Source organism: Xenopus laevis, chromosome 6S, assembly GCF_017654675.1.
Source record: "Xenopus laevis strain J_2021 chromosome 6S, Xenopus_laevis_v10.1, whole genome shotgun sequence".
In the NCBI taxonomy this organism is placed as follows: domain Eukaryota; kingdom Metazoa; phylum Chordata; class Amphibia; order Anura; family Pipidae; genus Xenopus; species Xenopus laevis.
Genome location: NC_054382.1, coordinates 8,742,980 through 8,769,787, shown reverse-complemented (window position 1 = coordinate 8,769,787; position 26,808 = coordinate 8,742,980). Strand labels below are relative to the sequence as shown.

The 26,808-nt window shown below is 43.4% G+C and overlaps 1 protein-coding gene across 1 annotated transcript; it reads left to right on the top strand.

The window, feature by feature from the left end:
- The first annotated feature begins 4,983 nt into the window (after positions 1-4,983).
- Positions 4,984-25,979, top strand: wdr86.S (WD repeat domain 86 S homeolog). Its single transcript, XM_018269002.2, has 7 exons — positions 4,984-5,638; positions 6,969-7,291; positions 8,896-9,037; positions 10,430-10,850; positions 22,690-22,825; positions 24,758-24,861; positions 25,166-25,979. Exons 2-7 carry the CDS (start codon positions 7,063-7,065, stop codon positions 25,379-25,381), a joined length of 1,248 nt encoding a protein of 415 aa, XP_018124491.1. The 5' UTR covers positions 4,984-5,638; positions 6,969-7,062; the 3' UTR covers positions 25,382-25,979.
- Positions 25,980-26,808: the final 829 nt, after the last annotated feature.

The window sequence follows — 26,808 nt, the reverse complement described above, 5'->3', positions numbered from 1 at the left end:
TGAGTTATACAGGGAACTCTGAGTATCACTCATGTATTATAAGGGATAATGTACCCCCTACTGTAAATGATAAGGATATTAGAAGTCACTGAGGGGTTCTGTGACCATATAAAGGCACAAGGTTGCAGGCTGAGTTATACAGGGAACTCTGAGTATCACTCATGTATTATAAGGGATAATGTACCCCCTACTGTAAATGATAAGGATATTAGAAGTCACTGAGGGGTTGTTCTGTGACCTTATAAAGGCACAAGGCTGCAGGCTGAGTTATACAGGGAACTCTGAGTATCACTCATGTATTATAAGCGATAATGTACCCCCTACTGTAAATGATAAGGATATTATAAGTCACTGAGGGGTTCTGTGACCATATAAAGGCACAAGGCTGCAGGCTGAGTTATACAGGGAACTCTGAGTATCACTCATGTATTATAAGGGATAATGTACCCCCTACTGTAAATGATAAGGATATTAGAAGTCACTGAGGGGTTGTTCTGTGACCATATAAAGGCACAAGGCTGCAGGCTGAGTTATACAGGGAACTCTGAGTATCACTCATGTATTATAAGCGATAATGTACCCCCTAATGTAAATGATAAGGATATTATAAGTCACTGAGGGGTTCTGTGACCATATAAAGGCACAAGGTTGCAGGCTGAGTTATACAGGGAACTCTGAGTATCACTCATGTATTATAAGGGATAATGTACCCCCTACTGTAAATGATAAGGATATTAGAAGTCACTGAGGGGTTGTTCTGTGACCATATAAAGGCACAAGGCTGCAGGCTGAGTTATACAGGGAACTCTGAGTATCACTCATGTATTATAAGCGATAATGTACCCCTACTGTAAATGATAAGGATATTAGAAGTCACTGAGGGGTTGTTCTGTGACCATATAAAGGCACAAGGCTGCAGGCTGAGTTATACAGGGAACTCTGAGTATCACTCATGTATTATAAGGGATAATGTACCCCCTACTGTAAATGATAAGGATATTAGAAGTCACTGAGGGGTTGTTCTGTGACCATATAAAGGCACAAGGCTGCAGGCTGAGTTATACAGGGAACTCTGAGTATCACTCATGTATTATAAGGGATAATGTACCCCCTACTGTAAACGATAAGGATATTAGAGGTCACTGAGGGGTTGTTCTGTGACCATATAAAGGCACAAGGCTGCAGGTTGAGTTATACAGGGAACTCTGAGTATCACTCATGTATTATAAGGGATAATGTACCCCCTACTGTAAATGATAAGGATATTAGAAGTCACTGAGGGGTTCTGTGACCATAAAAAATATTTTACATTTGTATGTTGTAATGAGATATTACATTGTATATTCTAGGAATACTTTGTGCAAGATTCACGAGCAAGATTCTAAAGCTGAAAAGGTTTTATTTATCATGGAAAATAATGAATCTGATTAAATTACTCAGAATTAAGATTAGATTCATCAGAATTAATGTTCTTAAACAAATCTGATTTTGCTGGGAAGGGATCAATTTGATCAATATTCAAAGTCAAAGGAAAAAGAAAAAAACCATTGGCCCAACCTATAATGGGATTAAATAGCTCCATATTTTGGGGATTGAGATCATTGATACCAGAAGGAGTGGATGAGAGATAATGAGGGGTCGCTAATAATGCTGAGGTTTAGGCATTGGCCATTACTGGAGAGGAAGGAGCTTGAGTGATAGTGACAGGTGTGACTGGATTCTGTGAATGTGACTGAGGTGAGAAGGACAGAGAGCTGCTGCTTTGTACATATAATGGTAACAGCACATTGATAACGGTCTCCTGTGGTGTCATTGCTCTACTCACAGGAAATCATATCGACAAAGAAAACATTTTTACTCCACCCCCATACAAATGAAAGTCTTAGCAGTTTCAGCCTTGCCTAGACTGCCATTGTTTCTCAAGGTGGCTGGCTATAACTTTCCCTATCAAACCCCATAGATCCTCTACTGTGAGATAAGCTTTATGCAAAAGACCCTCCCAAAACTATAGCAGCATAGGTATTCCCCGGTACTAAGCACAATTCAGCAGGAACTGCCCCTAAGTTTGCTCATAGTCTGTACAGAGAGATCCCATAAAACTATGGCAGCATAGGTATTCCCTGTACTAAGCACAATTCAGCAGGAACAGTCCCCTAAGTTTGCTCATAGTCTGTACAGGGAGATCCCATAAAACTATGGCAGCATAGGTATTCCCCTGTACTAAGTACAATTCAGCAGGAACAGCCCCTAAGTTTGCTCATAGTCTGTACAGAGAGATCCCATAAAACTATGGCAGCATAGGTATTCCCCTGTACTAAGCACAATTCAGCAGGAACAGTCCCCTAAGTTTGCTCATAGTCTATACAGAGAGATCCCATAAAACTATGGCAGCACAGGTATTCCCTGTACTAAGCACAATTCAGCAGGAACAGTGCCCTAAATTTGCTCATAGTCTGTACAGAGAGATCTCATAAAACTATGGCAGCCTAGGTATTCCCTGTACTAAGCACAATTCAGCAGGAACAGTCCCCTAAGTTTGCTCATAGTCTGTACAGAGAGATCCCATAAAACTATGGCAGCATAGATATTCCTCTGTACTAAGCACAATTCAGCAGGAACAGCACCCTAAGTTTGCTCATAGTCTGTACAGAGAGATCCCATAAAACTATGGCAGCATAGATATTCCTCTGTACTAAGCACAATTCAGCAGGAACAGCACCCTAAGTTTGCTCATAGTCTGTACAGAGAGATCCCATAAAACTATGGCAGTATAGGTATTCCTCTGTACTAAGCACAATTCAGCAGGAACAGTCCCCTAAGTTTGCTCATAGTCTGTACAGAGAGATCCAATAAAACTGTCAGTTAACCCTTTGGTCGATCATGGCATAATAGAGGAGGCAGGGTGCATGCTCTCACGCTGTCACACAGGCCTCTGTTTAGTGTCACAGAGATTTGAGCTGTGTGTGTATTTGCACTTCTCCAGTTTTCAGTTTAAAGGCCAGTGACAGAGAGACTGTGCAGAGTCCTGGGGCAGCACCCACTTGTTCTGTTACCTCTAGGGATCACTTTCTTGTCACAAATTCCATAGACTCAGATGTGTGTTTTACCCGATGGTGAGTGCAGGCCCAGACTGGCAATCTGTGGGTTCTGGCAAATGCCAGAGGGGCTGCTGTAAGTGCCATAGAAAGTTACCATATAGTGGGCTGGAAGGGGGCTGTTTGGGCCTCTATGTACTTGGAATGGCAGGGCCTATTTTGATTTCCAATCCAGGCCTGGGTGAGTGGACACAGTGACAGTAAACTGAGATCATCACTTTGTTATCCAGTAAAGCAGCAGTCCTGTCCTGCTTTATGGCAGCTGAGATTCTAGCTATCTGTATAACAGAGCATTCTGTCCCAGTGGCTGCACAGATCCTATCTGATCCCCATTGTTAGAAGCAGTCCTGTCCTGCTTTATGGCAGCTGAGATTCTAGCTATCTGTATAAAAGAGCATTCTGTCCCACTAAGGTTCAAGCGAAGGAAGATGAAGCCGAGCACACTCCTGGAGATTAGATAACGAGAACCCCTGGTGCCCAGTGTTAGGAGTCCGGCGACCTCCAATATAGCATAAAGTGAGGGAAACACTGGCACACAAGGAACTTTGTGCAGGGTTACCCCTTGCGTTTATTAAGTGCGGACGTGCAACGTTTCGGGGCGAAACGTTGCACGTCCGCACTTAATAAACGCAAGGGGTAACCCTGCACAAAGTTCCTTGTGTGCCAGTGTTTCCCTCACTTTATGTCCCACTAGGGTTACCACACGGCCGGTAGCTGCCGGTAAATTTATAATAGTCCTAACAAAAGCCCTCGGCCCGCCCCCAACCCGCTCAAAATTGACCTTGTTTGCTGCTTTCTGGCCAATTGCATGTTCTGGCCCCGCCTCTTTACATCACAGCATGCCCCTTTCACATCATGACACACCCCTTTTATGTCACAGACTGCCCTTTGTTCCCGCCCTCACTACCAGCCAGTGAAAATTTTATTAAAAGGTGGCGACCCTATGTGCCAGTGGCTGCACAGATCTTATTTGATCCCCATTGTAAGCAGCAGTTCTGTCCTGCTTTATGGCTGAGATTAAAGACGTGGTTTCCAAATTGGGGTGGGGGGTGACTAGGGTTGCCACCTGGCCGGTAAAAATGTTTCTTGAAAAACCATAAAAATATAGGAAGGCCGGTATTTTTTTCCAGAAAAGGTGGTGACCCTAGGGGGTGACCAAAGTTTAAAGGATAGACAATTAGTAACAATTACGATCTTTCCTGCGACCATTGGTCGTTTCAATACAGACATGTTAGAGCTGAATCGTCAGATTTACTGGGAGAAACAATAGAATTCTGACAATTCAGCACTAACAATGGCCGATGTTCGGGTGCTTTCAAAGGCGCCCAATCAAAATTCTGCCCAAGCCGACCGATATCGAAGTCTACTGCCGATTTTATCTGCTCGTCTCCCGCCATACATGTACCAAATATCGCACGAAACAAAGTTACTATTGGAGATACTATTGGTGCTTCTATGGCCACCTTAACTCAAACCTTAAAGTTGGGCTTGAACAGAAAGAGTCCAACAATGGAAGGTGCTGCATTTAACAACGGCTGGAGGGAAACCTTTAGGTCTGCACCAAGCACATCTGATAATTAATAAAAAAAAGAAATATATCCTTTTTTCAACAATTTTGCACCCAATGGGCCCTTTTATCTCTAGGGAAAAAAATACCTCTCCCTGCCTTACTCTGAAACCAGCCCCTGTACGTACAACTGTATATATTACAATTGTTACTTAGTTTCACTCCCAGTGTTTGTTTGGTGCCTCCCTGCACTTCCAGGAGGGATTTATAGTTTGCTGTTACTTCTCCTTTAAGTGCAGAGTTGCAGGTTGGTGTTATATTCCCTTAGAATCCATCGTGCAGTATATATGTATATATATGTATATCTGCCATTGGTGAGTGTGCTGGGGGTCAGCCCATAATGAGGGCTGTGGAATTCTCTCTCGCAGAGGCAGTAATAAGAAGCAGTGTCAGTTTGGGAGAGTGGGGAGGTATTAGGGGGGGGTCATGTTATAGAGCCTGGAGCGCTTGCAGGGATCTCTCCCACTCCTCTGCTAAGGATCCAAAGCCTCTGCCAGCAGCAGCTCCCAGACACAGACCCCAATCCTGCTGCTCCTGATTGACCCAGGGCTAACAACAGGACTCCCACATTTCTCAACCAAGAAGCCCCAACGTGACCTGAACTTGCTCAGGGGGTGCCAGATGCAGCACAGCACTGCTGGGATACAACTCCTCCCATATTCCTGATCATCTGGCTGTGCACCAGGAGCCTGGGATCTGGGGGAACCTATTAACACCCCACTGGATCATAGGGGAACCCCTTAAAATTGCTGCCTTGATGTTGCCTGGTGGTGCCAGACGCCGGGCACCCTGTGACCCAAACAGATGGGCTGGATGGTATTTGCAGTAACTTGCCCCCCTGCAGCTGATTAATAGGTCACATGTGGAACTCATCTGAGCAGGGCTGGGGTGGAACCTGAACAAAAGCGAGGATGTTCCCCTCAATAGACTGACTTCAAAGGCAACAGGCAGGAAGAGCTATTGCTGAGCGGGCAAGGTAGGCATCTGGCTTGTGTTAGTGTTTCATGGCACTCTGGGCTTGTGTCACTCTCACTGGGCAAATAACTCAATGCTTGGGGGGGTTAACTTTACCTTTAACTGAATAGAAAGCCTAACATACTCTTCCCATCTGTACAAAACATCAGGTTCTAGACTACAACTCCCAGCATGCTCTCCCTGCACAATGTATTTCCCCCATCTGCTTCTAAAGTGCCCAGCAAGTGTTGGCTGCACTTGCCAAGGTCCTTATCTGCTCGTGGCCTTAGATCAGACTCTTGGGGGGCCCTAGGGGGCTGGGGAGTCCCACCAAAACCCGGTGTACTTTATATATGCTGCTGTCCAACAATAGACAATGTCCGACATCTCATTCATTCATTTATCCTGGAACACGGCCTCATTTATAGGCTCCTCCATTGCCAAAACTGCGACCAGCGCTGTTTATTTTATATATATATATTTTATATGCACAGAGCAAATTGATGACCTCCTAGGTGATAGTACTATCAGTGTGCATCCATTTAGTACAATAGATTGCAAGCTCTACAGGACAGAGACCTCCTTCCTCGTGTAGCCCTTAATCTTTCATGCTATTGCATATGTTTTTCTTGTCCGTCTGTCCGTGCTACTAATCATTTGCATTTTAAAAATTGTACAGGGCTATTTATACATAAAACAAATGAAGGAGCTGCCATACCACATAAAATCAAATGGTTTTTAAAAAAAACCATACAGTAAGGGTGATTTCCAGGAGCTCAGGGGAGTTCCATGGAGCAGCCGTGCCTGTGTTTCACCCCCATTGCAGAGAGCGCTGAGTCCAGAGGAGGGGATGGAATGTTTTGCTGAGCTTGCAGAGTATCCCACTGTAGGCCCCCTGCGCTGCATTGTTCAGCTCTTTAATCACATGGATCAGCACTGGCCCAAAGAGAACTTGCTGAGAGACAGTTTTGAGGGTCAGAGAGTAAATATATTTACACTGGGACCCCCAAAAATTTACAGGAGCCCCTGGGACGGTATATAGATTATAAGTAAAAAGGGTAAATCATATGGTGTTTTAATTGTTGCATTTTCAGTATATTTTGCAGCACTTTTGTTGTTATTAATCTACAACTCCCTGCAGCCTCTGGCAAGCGCTGTATGAAAGAACCACCTTTAGGGACAAATAAAGCCTGTAAGGCTAATGTCATACATAGAGGCATAAAGCCCTGCCTAAGGCACACACTAGGGGTGACAGGCACCGCACCCACTAATAGTGCCTGCCATAGGCAGAGCATTTTTCCCAAAACTGTCAGTTCGAGGTGAACTTGCTAAATGTGCTCTTTGTTTCTAAGGTGTCATAAGGATATTTGTGGAGATAATGTGAAGTCCAACATAGGGTTCTGCCTGACGTTGCTGAGCTTTTCCCTCACCTGAGAGGGTGACCCCATGAGTCCAACCCTAACTGAAACTGCCCATGCTGGGCTCCGGAGGATGGGGAGCACTGGCTCCACTTGCGGCACATCCAGTTCATTAGTAAAGGTCTGCGATGATCACAAGGGAGGCATTAATTGGGTGAGTCTGAGTCCGGATGGGTGCCACCTGCTGACTGCCAGCGAGGACTGTACTGCCCGACTCTGGAGGACATCGGACAATCAGTGCTGCAAAGTGCTACATGGTAAGTACAAGCCAAGGTCCTCCATGCTCTGCTTTTGATCTACAGCCCAAATACCTCTACTCATCCTCTAGGGGGGGTAATATACACCTAAATTCAGCTTATATCTACTCACTCTCTAGGGCAGGGGTCAGCAAACTTTACTATCAAAAGAGCCATCTTGCCCCCTCTTCCACTAAAGAAAAATAGTCATGTTGCCTGGGTGCCAGGTCCCATGTTATTTCCCGCAGCAGGTTCGGCTCATGCTGAAGAAGTTGAAGAAATCGCCTGAAAACCCCATGAGCTGAATCTGCTGTGGGAAATAACATGGGATCCGGCATCCAGGGACATTACATGGGACCCGGAACCCAGGAAATGTAGCGATCCACAGGGATTTCAACTTCAACTTGTTTCATGCTATTTTCTTCAACTGCTGCAGGACATCACATGGGACCCAGCACCCAGGTAACCCCGGGCAGGAGCCAACATGTTCGCCCATGGGATCAGCTTCCTATGGGGCATATATACCCCTCTGCCTTATAGCCATGTTATCATGGACAGCGTGATAATCATGCCCTGACCTTCATTATGGCATTAGCGATCATGGCACACAATGCGGGGGAGGCTGGACGCTGGAGGGATAGGGGTCTTTACACTTTTAAGCACAGTTAATCCGCCTTTATTCATGCCAGTGGGCACTATATATTTGAGTTAACTGGGCAGAGTCAGAGCCGTAGCAATCAGGATGAAGAGCCAAATGTGGCTCCAGAGCCACAGGTTGCTGACCCCTTCCCTAGGGGGTAATATACACCTAAGATAAGCTTATATCTACTCACCCTGTACTGGGCAATATACACCTAAATTAAGCTTATATCTACTCACCCTCTAGGGCAGTGGTCCCCAACCAGTAGCTCGCGAGCAACATGTTGCTCTCCAACCCCTTAGATGTTGCTCCGAGTGGGCTCAAAGCAGTGGCTTATTTTTGAATTCCAAGCTTGGAGGCAAGTTTTGCTGCCTAAAAACCAGATGTACTGCCAAACAGACTCTCCTGTAGGCTGCCAGTTCACGTAGGGGTTACCAAACAGCCAATCACAGCCCTCATTTGGTATCCCCATGGACTTTCTCATGCTTGTATTGCTTCCCAGCTCTTTTTACAATTTAATGTGGCTCACGGGTAAAAAAGGTTGGGGACCCCTGCTCTAGGGGGCAAAATATACCTAAATAAAGATTATATCTACCCACCCTCTAGGGGGCAATATATACCTAAATTAAGCTTATATCTACTCACTTTTTAGGGGGCAATATACACCTAAATTCAGCTTATCTATACTATTCCTCTAGGAGGCAACATATAAGTTCACATTGGAATAATGTTCTACTATTCCATGGCAGGTAGAGACATTAAACCATGTAATGGCACTGGGGGTAAATATATTTCCGCTGTTAGCCTCCATTCATTCCTTACAAAGGATAGGTGGCCCCCAGTGATGCTGCTACACTTTATCTGCTATTGTGGTTAAAGAAGCATCTGCCTGATGCGTTTTGTGTCCATACGGGGCATAGCTGTAGGCATGTGTCCAGCTTGCTGGTGATCTAATTTTTCTTTCCCGGCCAACAATGGCTTCCAGGGCACGGGAGTTACATCACCTTCTGTCACCTGGAGAACGAGGCGGCTTTCACATGCAGCGCCGATCAAACCGTGAGAAAGTGGGAGGTGTCCACAGGCGAGTGTCTGATGGTTTATACAGGACACACCTCTATTGTGAACAGGTGGGTTTCTCTCTGTGTCTCTATGGTAATGGGGTATTCAAGTTCACTTTGTTGTAATGTAGTTGAGCAGGCACTCAAAGGACCATTCCTTCACACAGATGTAATAAAAATTAAGTATATTTATTAGGTTCTGTTAAGGCATGGCCTTACGCATTTCACAGCAGATACTTAATCATTCAAGTTCACTTTCACTGGAGAAGTTCTGCAACCATATAAAGGCATAAGGCTGTAGGCTGAGTTATACAGGGAACTCTGAGTATCACTCATGTATTATAAGGGATAATGTACCCCCTCCTGTAAATGATAAGGATATTAGAAGTCACTGAGGGGTTGTTCTGTGACCATATAAAGTGACAAGGCTGCAGGCTGAGTTATACAGGGAACTCTGAGTATCACTCATGTATTATAAGGGATAATGTACCCCCTACTGTAAATGATAAGGATATTAGAAGTCACTGAGGGGTTTTGTGACCATATAAAGGCACAAGGCTGCAGGCTGAGTTATACAGGGAACTCTGAGTATCACTCATGTATTATAAGGGATAATGTACCCCCTACTGTAAATGATAAGGATATTAGAAGTCACTGAGGGGTTGTTCTGTGACCATATAAAGGCACAAGGCTGCAGGCTGAGTTATACAGGGAACTCTGAGTATCACTCATGTATTATAAGGGATAATGTACCCCCTACTGTAAATGATAAGGATATTAGAAGTCACTGAGGGGTTTTGTGACCATATAAATGGATTTCCAAGAGTTACAACAAACTCTTCAGTGTATCTGACTAAGAACAATTGGGGTAAAGGAAATGTTGCAGCTTCTGAACTGATTCAGGCCAATTGACCTAAATATGCCGGGACACATCTGAGTAGCTAAGGGGACAGACAGGAATGGAATGTGATGTTTGGAACTTTATTGGTAGGAATGAGCAGAAAATGGCACGAGGGTTTGGAATGAGGACTGAATGCACAGGGCTGGGAATTGAGGAGAACATGGGATCGGACCTTTGTTTTTTCATGTGTTTTTTCGCCTCTTCTACACGTTACATATTTATATTCTCTCTGTTTGTTTTCCCATCTTTATATTTTATTATTGATATTTTCTTTGTATTTGCCACTTTTCTTTGGTTCCCCCTCTCCCTCTCTCTCTGATTGTCCCATTCTTTATCTGTCCTTTAAACCTTTGTAATGTCCTTCTCATGAACGTTACTGTACTTTCCAGTTCCAGTTCCATTTTTCTCACCTCTTTAACTGTCTCTGAGCTTTAGATCTGTTGCAGCACACTGTGAGTTGTAGTTCAGCAACCGTGGGAAGCTGCGGCCGTTCTGCTGATGTGGCAGAATAAACATTTCATTTTTGGGAAAGGGATTTGACCGACAGTGTATTCCTGCAGGATACTGGTGTCCAAGGGCCACATCTTCAGTGGGTCGTACGACAGAACCGCGCGCAGCTGGAATGTAGTCACTGGCCAAAGCCTCCAGGAGTTTCGGGGTCATCGGAATTGTGTCCTGACTCTGGCGCACTTCTCCTCCTACGATGTATTGGAAGCCTTAGACGTGGAAGAGAAAGAGGGGAAAGAATTTCTTGTGACTGGAAGCACAGACTGTACCATAAAAATATGGGAGGTGTCCAGTGGGTGCTGCTATCAGACCCTGAGGGGCCACGTGGGGGCCATTCTGTGCGTCGTCCTGGATTCCGCCAATGGGGAGCTGTATTCTGGCAGCACGGACTGCACCGTCCGGCGGTGGAATATGGTCACTGGCGACCAACTTACTGTATTCAGGCACCATCAAGGCTCCATTATCTGCTTAGAGGTAAGTGGCCACTTTCTCTCCACTTCTCTTTGGGTATCAGATGGATTTTTATATACAAAACCAATTCATATTTAAAGAGATACTGTCACAGTCATCGGTTAATAGTGCTGCTCCAGCAGAATTCTGCACTGAAATCAGTTTCTCAAAAATACTTAATTTTGAAATCTGACATGGGGCTAAACATATTGTCAGTTTCCCAGCTGCCCCAGTCATGTGACTTTTGCTCTGATAAACTTCCGTCACTCTTTACTGCTGTACTGCAAGTTGGAGTGATATTAGCCCCCCCCAGCAGCCTAACAACAGAACAATGGGAAGGTAACCAGATAACAGCTCCCTAACACAAGATAACAGCTGCCTGGTAGATCTAAGAACAGCACTCAATAGTAAAATCCAGGTCCCACTGAGACACATTCAGTCTGAACAGCCTGCCAGAAAGCAGTTCCATCCTAAAGTGCTGGCTCTTTCTGAAAGCACATGACCAGGCAAAATGACCTGAGATGCACTTACACACCAATATTACAACTTAAAAAAAAGGGAAGTTGATATTCATAGTAACTTTTAGTGCTTTACACCTTTCCATTGGTCTTCATTTTACATTTAAAAAAAAAAAAAAAAAAAAAAGATTTACTTTTGTATATGGATTCCTTCTAAAGTGAAATTGCAAATGCTATCCAGGGCTGAAACTGGTAGGTCGAAACGCCCCCAATTGTTAGCTCATGGATCACCTGGGCCCCTTGGGCAAAACCAAGAAGCAGAATGGGGCCCCAGTGAAAAAATGGCCCTCACATGCATGGCCACAAGCATGATTTGCCCCAATTTAAACCCTCCCCCCATAAGCCCTGGCAACTCCCTGAAAGCCCCACCACCTTTGAAACACACAAATTGCACTTGTACTCATGGGCCCCTCTGCCATGGTGCTTTTGACTGCGGTGCCTTGTGTACCCTCTTGATGGCAGCCCTGCATACATGGATTGAAGGTCCCATGCCAGCAACTTATAGTCTTCCAAGTCTGTAACTTATAGACCCATTTATGGGGCAAAACCAACAGCTCCCAAATGATTGACCAAACTGCCATTTTTATGTAGTTCTCTCCTAATGAGTCTTTATAGGCCCCTCTATGGTTCAAACATTGGCCTGACAGCCAGGCATTCCCATTTGGTCAGATCATTCCTATTTGGACTGGGGCTAGATCTGGCCAACAGAAACGGAACTAGAGGGGGGCGGGCCCTGGCGCAGGACGAGCATCTGGGCCCCGCCCCCCTCCGTAAACCCGGAACTGGCCGGAATATGCACGGCGCGCGGACTGCCGGGGGGCACTGAGGGGGTGCGGGCCCTGGCCCGCTCGCACCCCCTGCTCCCCCGGTAGTTCCGCCCCTGCTGGCCAACCAAATGGATCTTTACATATATGCCCATATATTGTATTTTTGACATAGCTGATGCATTCTTAGGCTCATTCCCCTCTATAAGAAGTCACCTAGGTGATAAGGGACTCTAACACCAGAGTGTTAGCGTATTACTCAACAAGAGAGCAATGGGAGAACAATGGACTATTATGTAAGACGGAATCTGTCGCACCTTCTTAGAAGTTAGAGAAATAAAACAAGAGGCAGCCTAAACCCCAAAAATGAGGCTGAATACTGTTTAGGGTGTGGCCCTGTAACCTCTTTTAATAATGCAAAGTTAATATAATAAAAATAGTAATAAGAATGATGTAATCCAAGAACCAATTTTTGGTTTGCCAACCTAATGTGGATCCCTTGAGACCCCCAAATGGGACAGACGGCGTTGATTTTTTGAACAAAGTACTAAACTGCATCAGAACAGCATCCCCTAGCAACCAATCAAATCTTTGCTTTAATTTTCTGACTGGTAACAGACTGTTTAAAGCTAATTGCTGATTGGCTGATGTGGAACCAGCACAATATAAAGATGAGGAATGGGTATCTGGTTCAGATTTATACACAATAATTCTCTTTCTGTCTTTTTGGCAATATTGATATGATTCCCAGCATTATTAGAGGCACACTACATAATAAAAAAAAAGTCATTGAAATTCTTGAGTGTATTATATTAAAACAAAAAAAAATCATTTCAATAATGATTTCCTTAGCCGTGCGCCATAAATCAGCGAGCAAAATGTATCGACCATCTGTTAGTTCTGTACAGTGTGGAACTGGGTCGCTCCATTCTCAGTAAATCCTTCCAATAAACTCAAGTGATAAATACCCGGCTTTGTGTTTCCATTGGAAGAAAATATTGGCTTAAAAAGATATTTACAGTAAATAAGGTTTAAACAGGAAACGTATTTTATTTATAAGCAGGGAGTATGTGTGTATATCTATCTATCTATGTTATATTTAATTTACAAAACACATTGGTTGCAAAGATCTAAGGATACTAGAAATAGAGAAATACAGACACAGATTAGAGACATATGTAGTGCACCATATAAAAAATAAAGCCAAACCCTCTTAGCCACTCCCCCACCTCTCCAGATCAGTCCCTCCACCTCCATTGGTCCTGAGTCCATCCCTCAGTGGGTCCCTCCCATTTTAACCCATTGTTGGATAGCCAATGAAGGAGCTAAAAGTTAGATATATCAGTGAACCAATGAAACAGGGGAATTGGATAAACAATAAACAGGGATTTATAAGGCATCAGGCAGGGACATTTCCTGGGGACCAAGGTCTTGAAACTGCCCTTCTCGACAATCCCATGCTGGAAACATAGCTCTGCTCTAGTTCCAAATGATAAATGATATTAATGTAAGTTCTACTCTGTTGATTCCCCCTCCCACATAGACATCATTAATGAAAAATCTAATTTTTGGATAATGATACATGTCCTGCGGTTCCTGTCCTTTAATCTCCTCCCACAGGAAGTTAGAAATCATTAACTCGGAGGCTTCCCTGATAACCCTGCTTGCACTAGTAGGAATGTATATCCTCATTAACACTTTGTAGGATAGCTCAGTGGGATGTTATACAGATTGCTTTTGAATTCTGGGGAGAAACCCACAAACATGGGGAAAACAAACTCATGGTGGGGCTCAAATACGGCCTAATGGAAAAAGGTCTCCAAACTCTATAGTGGGCTTCTCTTATATACAAGATTCCCAAGAATGTCAGTAGTAGTGAGTAAATGAACAGCAAGTTCCCACATGTGCACTTTACTAAGATGGAATCTTGTTCAGATTTGGCCAAACTCTAGAGCAGTGATCCCCAACCAGTAGCTTGTGAGCAAAGTGATGCTCTCCAACCCTTGGATGTTGCTCTCAGTGACCTCAAAGCAGGAGCTTATTTTTGAATTCCAGGCTTGGAGGCAAGTTTTGGTTGAATAAAAACCAGGTGTACTGCCAAACAGAGCCTCCTGTAGGCTGACAATCCACATAGGGGCTACTAAATGGCCAATCACAGCACTTATTTGGCACCCCAGGAACATTCTTCATGCTAGTGTTGCTCCCCAACCCCATTTACTTCTGAATGTTGCTCATGTGTTCAAAAGGTTGGGGATCCCTGCCCTAGAGCTTTGGCAAACCTCTCATATATAAACATTGAACTTTATTTGAGTCCTGGAGGAACTGGTGGAATATACTCATGTCCAGCTCTTTCTGTAATGGGCATATATATTTTTCGGATTTAATAAACTTGTCCTGGTTGACTTGGTGGAATAACCTTAAATAGTTTAGTTTCATCCACTAGGACTGAACTTTATGTATTGTCCAGCTCCTACTCTAGTTGGCAAATGCCTTGTTCTTAGTCAATAACTGATCTCTGGTGGACCTGGTGGAATATATTTTTGTAAATGCTCCTTCTTAATTGGCAAATACCTTGTTATGAACCAATAACCAAGCTTGGGTGGTCCTGTTGGAATATACTCATGTCCAGCTCTTTCTCTAGAGAATAAATATATTGTTCTTATTATATATAACCTAGTCCTGTTAGACCTGCTGCAATATACTCTTGTCCAGCTCTTTCGCTAGACTGCAGATATTTGATTTTTATTTATTAGCCTAGTCCTTTTGGACCTGTTGGAATGTAATGTGGTCCAGCTCCTTATTTACCGGATAAATATCTTGTTCTGAATTAACAACCGACCTCTAGTGGACCTAGTGATATATACACTTGTCCAGCTCTTTCTGTAAAGGGCAAATATATTGTTCTGATTTAATAAACTAGTCCTGGTGGACTAGTATTTCTAATCCACTAGAACAGAGTTTATCAGCTTTATTTATGCCCAGCTGCTTCTTTAGTGGGCTAATATCTTGTTCTGAATCAATAACTGAGCTCTGGTGGACCTGGTGAAATGTAAGTTCTAGGCATCTGTTCCCCTTCTGGTACTGCTGGGTCAGCAGAGAGGTTTATATTTCTCAAACTGTTTGGGCCATATCAGTTCACTGCTAGGCTTTTATGTCCCTATTGTATGCACGGATGTGTTTATTTAAATCAAATCTGTATGTAATTCCATCGGTTGTTCCACTCGGCCCATCTGGGACGTAGATACGGGAAGGCCAGTCCAGAAATTGAATGATGGTGTTGAGTGACAGTGAGAATGTTGGCACATAATATGAAATGTTCATGAGAAAGACAAATACACAAAGGTGCACTGAGATTTGAGAACTGGTATAAATTAGATTGTCTGATATTGGTACAAGGTCACATGATACCATGGCAAGACTTCTGACTTGCCTCTCTGACTTTAACCTTGACTTACTTTGCCCAGTGCCAAACAAGGGAGAGGAGACATTCCCATTCTTTCCTATGGGGTGAGATTGCAAGTGTTTAATGCATGTTTATGGCCTATACAGTCTATGCCTCCTTTATTCACTTTGCTTGTCAGACAGCAATTCATTAGACCAATGGCAATAAATACCCCTCAGTTGGCTGTATTGTAGGTGGATATTCATGAATTGCACACCCACCATACTGGGCAAGGCTTAGTCAAGCTGGGCAGGGTGGGGATCATTCCTGGCTCCCAATGCAATGTATGAAAATGAATGTTGAGAGCAGCAGTCTATGGATTGAAATAGGAGAGTTGGCACACTTAGTTCTGAATAGTTGGCCCACTTGGTTCTTGTTCTTCAGTTGCTTAAATGAATAAAATGAGAGATGAAACCTCAGCCTTGAGGTATCTGGAGTTTGTCTGTGAATGACAGTGACGTGCGGTGGAACTAAACTCGCCTGACCCGGGCCGTGTGGTATGGATATCAGTGAGGCAATCCCACTTGGATATGTCTGGGAGAACCAGTGCCAGATTAAACATCACTAAGATTACCAGGGCCTATGCTCACAGGCTGTATATACTGGAAACTGCTCCTCGAGTAAAGGAACCAGGCAGAACAGCAGCACTGCTCATATAACACACACACACATATATATATATATATATATATATATATATATATATATATATATATATATATATATATATATATAAATATATGTACAGGTATGGGTCCTGCCATCTAGAATGTTCGGGGTATTCCAGATAATGAATTTTTCCATAATTTGGATCTTCATACTTTTAAGCTCCCCATAGACGCGCCGATTCTTCTTGCCGAACGACCGATTTTAGGGAAGCCCGACCAATCCTTCGAAATTATCATGCAGTTAGTGGTATTCGAACGATCGAACATCTTACGATTTTTCGGCCGACATCTGTCAGGAAATTGATCGGCCAGGTCAAAAAATCTTTGTCGGCCCCAGTGCAATCTATCTACTGTATGTTTGCAGGGCCAAGCAGGCAGCTCCCCTTTGTTTTCCTGCCAAATTGGTCTTTTTAGTTGATGGTCAATTCGTACGATCGTTCTGAGAAGATCATGGTCTTACGATCAGGATCTGATCTTTTAAAAATCTCAACATCTATGGCCAGCTTTGTCTACTAGAAAATCATATAAACATTAAATAAACCCGAAAGGCTGGTTTTGCTTCCAATAAGGATTAATTATATCTTAGTTGGGATCAAGTACAAAGATTATGTTACATGTATAATGCCAAACCAATAGCTGGGCTCATATAAACTGCTGACTCAGACTAGACTTGACTGATATTTACAAAAGGGGGGTTGTGGGAGCACCCACATTGCTAAGTAGAAATGTATATAAACGTATATAAGGGAAGCGCTACTGACAAATCCAAATGGGTCAGTGCACATTCCCTGGGCCCCTGTCTAAGTAATTCAGTAGATATGCAAATGCATGTGTTAACAAAGACAGGGGTTTTTAGTTACAAAGTTATGATCATAAAGTTGAAAAGCCACCATACCACTGATATTAACCAAGGTGAGGGTCAAATCAGACACAGTTCTGCTTATTTGACTCAAAGATATTTTCATTTATACCCAGCTTTTGGGGGGTATCTTGGGTGGGAACAAGTTAAAATTAAAGCTAAAATTACAAAGGATATTTTCAGTATATACAGGATCATCATGGAGGGGTACAGGGGATGCTGCAGTCATGGGCCCAGTGACAGGGAGAGGTCCCCCAAGATGTGGGATTGACAAGTTTTGCAAGGGAAGTGGGTGGTATTTGGGCATTGAATGGGCGGGGTGCTGGCATGGCCTGGGAAGGTTAAGGTCATAACAGTGCATCCAGGTGGCATTATATTTTATTGGGGCCAGGACCCACCTCCCAGGAGACCCAGGTATGCTAATAATCATGGACGTTGGAGGTGGGCCCCATGATTGCAGCAGGAGTATATACACAAGGCTATTTTTAGTATCTTGTATATTGATGGGCGAATTTATTCGCCAGGCGCGAATTCGTGGCGAATTTGCGCGATTCACGCAGAGCGAATAAATTCGCGAAACGCCCGCGAAAATTCGCGGTAGAAATTCGCCGGCGTCAAAAAAAATTTTCTCGAAAAACGGACTCCAGCGTCAAAAACGGGCGCCGGCGCAAAAAACGGCCGCCGGCGTCAAAAACGAGACGCCGGCGCCGTTTCGCGAATTTCGCGCGAAATTCGCGAATTTTTCGGCGAAGCGAAACGGCGCAAATTCGCCCATCACTAATCTTGTACATTCTGGGTGATAGGTTAGGGTGACTGGGAGGACCCCCCCCCAAAAAAAAAACTTAGCATGGAAACCAACCTCTGAAATATTCTTTTTTGCTAGAGCAGAGCTGGGAAGTGGAGAGAGGATATTCTGCCCTGGTTCTCTTAAGAATCAGAGGGGCCCAATGGGAGGAATATAGATAAAAGTACAAATGACATATAATATTGTGTAACAATTGTACGATATTTTCAGAATATACAAATAGGAGGGGCCCCAGACTTCCAGGAATGTGCTGCATAATTTCCGACACCTACAATTTATGGTGATGTTCACAATTAAAATTCTACTACAGAGTAAGCATTCCTTTCAGGAATCTGTGGGTTGGAGAACGAGAACAGGCACTTTGAGTTCATTTCTGGCCATGAGAATATTTTTTTTAAAAAAGGGACAAAGAATCAAAACAAATGGCTATTCCTGGAATTTGGGGGCACTTGGCAAGTATGTCCTTTACTCCTCTGTTATGAGCAATTACATTTCAGGGTTTAGTTTGGTTGTGCAGCTCTTGCCCCTCTGTTATGGACACAACCAGGGAACATTTCCATGTCGTAATGTGGCCCCCGTGGATCTTGTCGGAGCACAATGTTCCCCCGGCATTGTTTCCATTAGAATTTTAGTGTTTTCAAGCCCATTTTCCTCGCACCATGGTATCTGATGGGATCAGTCAGTTGGACTCCACTCCTTTCAAATACAATAATGTTCAAAGACAGAAAAACAATCGTTAAATATTTCAGCGGAGGTTTATTATTTTTTCCCCTCTGTTGAGTGTTTCATCACAAATTGCAAAGTGTTTCTCTGTGCGCTCAGTATCACACGGACAGCACGCAGGTAGAGTAGTGGCGACATTTTGCATATGGGCCCTTTTTAAGGAATTCAGATCATGTTTCCATTGTTTTTCGCCTGTGCTGTAAAGCAAGACTGGGAGAATAACATTCAGAAGAGGGCTTCCGGAGCCCTTGGGTAATAGTGTTGAAGCAACAAGGGCACAAAATTATTATATATAGTACTGAAAGGCACTACATTTGCCCAGGTACTTTAACTCACAGCAGCCAATCAGCAGCTAGCATTTCCTGGTCACCTGTTTAAAAGCACATATCTTATTGGTTGCCATGAGTTACTGCACCTGGGAAAACTTAGCGTCTTTATTACACGCGGGGGGTTATTTCCAGTGTTTGGTGGTTTATGAGCGATAGTGATGTGCAGATGCTGGCCCAACCTTGGCACAACTCTTGCGGGTCATGCATTGGTCACAGGTGGGTTTGGGTGGAGCTGCTTTCCCTGCCCATGACCTTACAATGCTGGTTTCCGACTTCCGGCTGACAAAATGTCCAAAAATACCTTATCTAATTGCCGTAAGTGATTCCCGTTTTTTTACAACTGAAAGGTATTTTCGTCACTTCCTGACCAGGAGACCAAACATCCCGCATGTTATTTCCCATCTAGGGAAGGAAAGGAACAGATATAGGGACATTGTAATGTAATAAAACCAATTGCTGATTGGTTGCTATGGGTTACTAGACCAGTAGGAAACGTTACAAGTTGGACTGGCTGGCCTATGGTTGGTGGGTGGCTAGTGCCTCAAACTGGCAAAGGCATAACGTAAAGGAAAGTAACAGGACGCAAAGGGGGTGCAGAGATGACATAATGGGAAGACCCTGGGTGGATTCTTAATCAATCAGGGAAGAGAAGGGTAGGAAATGCTACAAAAAAAGTGGATTAACCAAATTATATAATAACATAACTACTCCAAGGACTCAATGACTCTCTAAATTGCAGTACAAAAGGGCAACTTATGACCAATTTAGTTTTACTGGAAGGAGCCACATGTACGTACGCCATCTTTACCTACAGACCAGGTCTTCCATAGTATAAGCTCACGCCTAGTGATGGGCGAATAAATTCAACAGGCTCAAATTCGCAACGAATTTCGACGTTTCGCTGGCCACAAATAAATTTGTGAAACTGGCATGAAAATTCACCAGTGAAAAGTCGGCCTCATAAAATTTTGGACGCGCGTCGGAAAAGGTCGGTTGCGTCAAAACGGTTGAGCGTCAACATTATTCGGACTCCCATTGACTTCAATGCCAGCGTCAAAATTGACGCGTGCGTCAGAATTGATCGTTACGTGAATTACACTGGAAATTTGCAAATTTTTCTGCAAAGCGAAACAGGACAAATTCGCCCAGCAATACTCACGCCTTGTTTTGGCCACTACTCCATGTTTTCTATTAGCGTCTTGTAAGTGATTGTAACATAATATGAGGATAGTGAGGATTAGGTCAAAGAATGAAAGAAAGGAATATATATAACTTCCCCTATTTATCAAAGGTTGAAGTAGAGTTTATCACAATTTGACAGATAAAAATTCACAGGTCTTCGTTTGCTCCTATTGGGTTTTTAGGGGCATATTTATCAAATAGAGCGAACTCTAATTTTCACCCCATAAAATCCTGTATAAGTAAATAGAGACCTTTAGTGTTTTCCTCTCTGTAGTTTATAATGACCCTTTATGCTTTATGTTTCCTTTACTCCCTGGGGAGTAATACGCGGCTAAATTCTGTGATTTTGTGTATCATGGTAAGTCCCACGTTGGTTGGTCGGTTTCTCGGTGTATCAGCTCAGAATAAGCCGTAATGATATTTCTGTTTATCCCCCCTGCACGGCGCTGAGTGATTAACAGGAACCATCTGGGCTCTGAGCCCATGATCCCGAGCTTATGTTTAGGCAATGGCGCAAGTGATGATAATGTTTATGTATCTATCCCGTAATGCTGAGAAAGATGGTTCTATGCTAATATATTGTTGATTTAGCTGGTCCCAGTCTGTGGTGTGATGAAAGCTCATGCTGCAGGTTCATTTCAATAAAGCAGCTTTTAGCCTGACAGTCTCAGACTTGCTTGGACTGCCATTGTCTCTGAAGCTTGACCATAACAAACCATTGCCTTCCTTTGGTGCTACTATCCTAGCAGGGGGTGTAACCTAGTGATCAAGGGGGTGCGCTATCACCCTGGAAGGCTGCCCATATCCAATCCCTGCAATAAAAGCCATTTTGGCTGATCAGCTCCATCTGTCACCATGTCAGAAAGTAAACTATTGCTCAATGATATTTATCAGGGATTATTTATTTGAGGTTCTGTATTGTTATTCATTTTTCCGGCATATTGCACAAAGCCAAAGAAATTCTTTGTAAATAAACTAGAATTAATGACAGAGGAGGGAGGAGGGCCCCCAGAGAAGGCAGGATGGGGTTCCAGAAGCAAATCTGAGAGTGGCATGTTGGATCAGTGATTATATAGGCTACTATTATTATATAGTTAGGTTTTGTAACAAAGATGTGTTCTGCTCAAAAGAGGGTCCCTCTGAAGTTGTTGGCCCAAGGTTTATTCCCCTTGTGCCAGTCTTAAGCATCCAAGTTAAGGCGGCTCTCTCCCCGATATGCCCACATTGAAGTGGGCAATATGGGGCTGATCCGATCGTGGGCTCTAGGACCCAACGATCAGATTATAATGGATCAGATACGGGCGGTCGGATCGTGGGACTGCATACACGCGGCCGATCGAAAACTGGCCACTTTCGGGTAGATATCGATTGGGGAAGCCCATCGGATGGCCCCACACATGGGCCAATAAGCTGCCGACTCAGTCTGAGAGAGAGAAAGTGCTGCATCCGGCACAGAAATGAGTGTGCCTGTTTTTGTTCAGTGTGACCACGAATGGGGAAAATAAAATTAATTCTATTGTCTTGCTGGCACATATACAGTACCAGTCATCTTGAGTCCAGTGTGCATGGGGAAAAGGCATGGTCTGACACATAAAGGGTAAGTCCCTTCATGCTCACTTTTTTTTGTACTACTACAAGGGTGGGGGTGGGGAGAGGGACAAGAGTGCAATTGTGTTCACAAGAGCCCACTCTGTAATTTCTAATTAATATCTTTTGAGGGGTCTCCTTTTGGAAATTAAAATCTCTGAGACGTCACTAGTGTGGAGGTGGCCAAAATACCTGGACTTACTCCATTGGGATCCAAAGTAATGGAGAGGCAAACCAAATGCCAGTAACTGTGAGATTTGGATTAGGCTAAAAATTTGGCACCTTATGTTTTGAGCAGCTATACCAGTCCTAATCCACCCCAGCCCTTTAGGAGGGAATATCTGTGCCTCTGAAGATGCCCCAGTAACTTCCCATCTTCTACAGATTCCCAGCACATGTTCTGTATTCTACATTTCCTTGCTATGAGGCAAGAGGAGTTCCATGTTATACACCAGTGATTCCCAACCAGTGTCTCAAGAACAACATGTTGCTCTCCAACCCCTTGGATGTTGCTCCCAGTGGCCTCAAAGCAGGAGCTTATTTTTGAAATCCTGGATTGGAGGCAAGTTTTGGTTAGATAAAAACCAGGTGTACTGTCAAACAGAAGCTCATGTAGGCTGCCAGTCCCCATAGTGGCTACAAACCTCTTTGCACCAGAGGAACCTTTTTTAATGTTTGCGTTGCTCCCCAACTCTTTTTATATTAGAATGTTGCTCACAGGTAAAAAAGCTTGGGGACCCCCGTTTTACACTGATACAGTCTGAATGGTAAGAATTACTGAAACAGCCGGTGTCTGGTGGGAGTGCCGAAATTTCACAGTGGGGGAAGCTGAAACATTTAACTCTATCACTATCTGATCTGTTATAATCTAACTCCTTATCTCTAATGGGTATTTGAAGATGAGATGATTACATGGATTACATGGATGTTGAGTGTTGGCAGGAGAAGAAGTAACTTGATTCTTGTTAATGTGTTTTCTTTTGCAGATAGTGGGCCGCCATTTGTATTCAGGGAGCGTGGACAGAACGGTGAAAAGCTGGTTAACGGATACTGGGGACTGCGTCAGAACCTACAAGATGCATAAACACAGCGTTAGCACATTGAAATATCACGCTGGAATCTGTAAGGTTCATTTTGTTTCCTTTAGAGTCAATGGGCAACAGTCCCAGATAACAATACAATGGTACAGTAGAGATACCATCCTCCTAGAGGTGATTTCAGGGAGGGTTTGGCCATTAGCCAGAACACCGACCTTTTCTTGGTACAACCTGGCCAAACACAGTTATGATTAGTACTTGTCCCCCAGGTTCCACCTTCACTTGGTGTGTAAATCTGGGGGCTCCTAGAAATTAAAGTAGGGGGACAACTCCTTACAAGGGACACTGAGACCTCATTTCGCTCTGGTGTAGCCAGACTCTGTCAGACTGACCCAAGCATTGTGTGAAAACATTCCACAATCTCATTCAGAAGATAATCTTATACCCCACAGATTTAGACAGAGTTCATGATTCTTGACAACGCTCAAAAGTCTTCCACAATCTTATCTATCAGTGATGTCACACCAAAGTCTTATTTCTGAATATACCAAAAATGTTCCACAATCACATTATCTAGAGTTTTTCCAAATGTTATTCCTGTCTATCCTGGCCAATATATAAAGGTAAACAATAGCAGCATGGGCAATCGGGCAATTGGGCAATCGGGCAATTGGGCACTCAACAGGGGCAAGCAACCAAGATATGCAGAACTTTGCATTGATATTATAATGGTAACAAAGAGAGAGTTAGACAACTCGACAGTAGGATTTGAGGCTATAACCTTCTATTCAAACCACTGCAGGATTCTGAGCCCATAAGAGGATAAAATTTGCAATAATAAAATTTAGAGACAGTTTAAAATATGTAATTTTTATGAAAAACAATAGAAATGGGGAAATATTCAAATGTCAGATTTGAGGAGATCTGTATCAAATACATAAGGAAGGCTAAAGCTATAGACACATTGATATATTGGATCCCCATGTATTTGTCTAGTCATGCAGGGAGTGCGGTCTATTAACTAACAATCCCGGGGAATAGTAATCGACCGCCGCTGAACCGATACACGTGGTTGGCTAGAAGGCTTGAATGGGTTGCCAGGCAACAGTCAGTTGGGTGCACATCAGTGGAACCTTGACGTTAATGAACTTAAAAACGAGGCAGGGTCATACAGATGACTGGCTTGGGTTTTGCTTTAGCAACCAATTTAGAAGCCGTCCTACGGGCTGATTAATGGCATGGTTGTTTGATATTGCAAGAATAAAAACAGTCCTAGGACTTTTTTTTACAAGTCTTTTTGTTCTAAAAGACCATAGTGGTTTCAGCTGGAGAGTACTCAACTTATATGACCAATGGGAGTGAAGGGATCCATATGAATTGGCCTGTGAATGAGCCCAACCTGACCAATGGGGAAGAAGCACCATCACTTGTGCTCGCCAACATTAATGAGCAGAATTCCCAATAAAAAATACTCAGTTTAGTATTTATTTTGTAATTAATTCTAAATTCCAGCATATTAATCACTTTTCAACCTGTGGCCCTGCCCTTTCTCAGCTCAGTCCGTCTGACTCTGAAGCCGAGAAGGACAAGGAGGCTGCACCTTTATAAAGGAAAGTGGCAAGAAGTTTTAGCTGTCAGGGTTGGGGTAGGATGAAGGGGTAGGACGGTGAGTCAAACAGACATACCTGATTCCAAAGATTTAGAAGAATCTATGGTAGCTTTCTTCTGACTTGTAGGAGCCATTTCCCAACCCCCTTAGGCTCACAGTGTCATTCAACCCCTCCCTCACATTTGTTCCATTGTCAAATGAATTATGGAGCTTGATTTCCTTCTGTTATCCACCACCCACAATTTAGAGCAGAGGGACTTCAAGTTCCAGACATGGAACAATATGAGGGACAAGATGCCATGACTTTGTCATTAGAGGCACCACACAGGTGAATGATCCAAATGGTATAAGTAAATCGGCTAAGGTGCTTATTTGCAAATCAATATATCGAGGTCTTTTTTTCCACAGTGTTTACTGGAAGTGGTGATGCCTGCGCCAGAGCTTTCAATACAAAATCTGGGACCCTGCAGCGAGTTTTTCACGGCCACTCCTTCATCATAAACTGCATTCAGGTTGGTTATTTCTGTTATTAAGGACTTGGCCACCATGTAAATTGTTGTTTTAGGTTTTAACCAGTGAGCAGTTGTTGGGGCTCACATGAACCCAACAACCAACTCTAACCTAGGTCTATCTACAGATTACTTTCATTTTCATATTAATGTCTAGCCAGTTGTTAGCAGGTTGGTCATTCAGCACAGAGCAGGAACTAGAGTTTATTTCACGTAGGAGGCACTATTCAATAATAAGCTTTAGATGCCTACTCAAAATAAAGTCATAAGATTGATATCATGCAATAAGCTTCATTTTTATTTTCAGATCCATGCAAATTTTTTGTACACGGCCTCTCATGACGGTACCCTCCGAGTGTGGGACATTAAAGATCTTTGCCAGCAGAACAAGCCCCCTGGTCAGAAGGAGAGGTCCTTGAAGAGCAAGACTTCTCATAAGGGCAGCCTGTCTCACATCTTCAATAATAAAGTTGGCTGCTCACTCGAAGCCAGTGGGCAAAGTGATCCTGCGGAACTTGTCTAAATTCTGACCTGGGACATCTCCTGTCCTGGGACATCTCCTGACCTGGACATCTGGAATAATTGGTGAATAGGTCTTTACCCAAAGGATTAGCTGAACAGTCATGACTTCCCATGTGCTCGTCTGAAGTGGAGCTGCTCTCTTCAACGTGAACTCATTACTGTATGTAATGGACACCCTAGTAGACTTAAGATGGCAAAATATCTTATAAATATATTTAATCTTCTACTGCCAGGACCTACTGGTGTATGGTGCAACATCTAACAAACTGTCAGTGTGCTACAACCATAGCTTTTGCTCTTTGCACCCAGACCCGTCCAATTGGCTCAGACTATCTTAGTTGCGTTTAAAGGCTATACCATGTTACCACAATGCAACAATATGTTAATTTAAGTTGTGCAAGTCATGGCTGTTAGGTTACTAGAGAATCCCTCAGGATGTTTCCTGAAAAGCTTCACAGAGTTAGACATAATACCATCCTAAAAAAAATCACATTATACAGATTGTCTAGCCCTGTGATCATTCTAATGTTCTGATTGGATACGGGTTGGTCTAGCCCTGTGATCATTCTAATGTTCTGATTGGATACAGCTTGGTCTAGCCCTGTGATCATTCTAATGTTCTGATTGGATACAGGTTGGTCTAGCCCTGTGATCATTCTAATGTTCTGATTGGATACAGCTTGGTCTAGCCCTGTGATCATTCTAATGTTCTGATTGGATACAGGTTGGTCTAGCCCTGTGATCATTCTAATGTTCTGATTGGATACAGGTTGGTCTAGCTCTGTGATCATTCTAATGCTGTGATTGGATACTGGTTGGTCAAGCCCTGAGCAGCACAAGGTCTTATTTATGATTGCAAGAAAATATGAAGTATCTGTGCTAACTGCACTATTATGGAAAATATTTATACATAGCTTAGTGAAGAGTGCTTTAAAATGTCCTAATCTGTGATAACACCAGTATCAAAGTTTTATATATATATATATATATATATATATATATATATATATATATATATATATATATATATATATATATATATATATATATATTCTGTCCTTCTAAAACATTATTGTTAATCCTTATTGGAGGCAGCCTATTGGGTTTATTTAGGGTCAGGGCACACGCTCAGATTCGGGAGATTAGTCGTCCAGCGACAAATCTCCTCTTCTTCGGGGCGACTAATCTCCCCGAACTGCCTCCTGCCAGCTAGAATGTAAATCGCCGGCGGGATGGCACTCGGTTCGCTTCGATTTCCGAAGCGATCTGAGTGCCAACGGGAAAACTTCGGGCGACTTCGAAAAACAAATCCCTCAGAGTGCCATCCCGCCGGCGATTTACATTTTAGCTGGCGGGAAGGCAAGGGAGGCAGTTCGAGTAGATTAGTTGCCCGAAGAGGAGGAGATTTGTCGCCGGGCGACTAATCTC

Bases quoted from the DNA above. Each gene is read 5' to 3' on its own strand.
- wdr86.S (XM_018269002.2), top strand. From the start codon at position 7,063: ATGAGTCCAACCCTAACTGAAACTGCCCATGCTGGGCTCCGGAGGATG. The intron at 9,038-10,429 runs GTGGGTTTCTCT...GTATTCCTGCAG, and splicing joins CACACCTCTATTGTGAACAG to GATACTGGTGTCCAAGGGCC. The intron at 10,851-22,689 runs GTAAGTGGCCAC...TTTCTTTTGCAG, and splicing joins GCTCCATTATCTGCTTAGAG to ATAGTGGGCCGCCATTTGTA.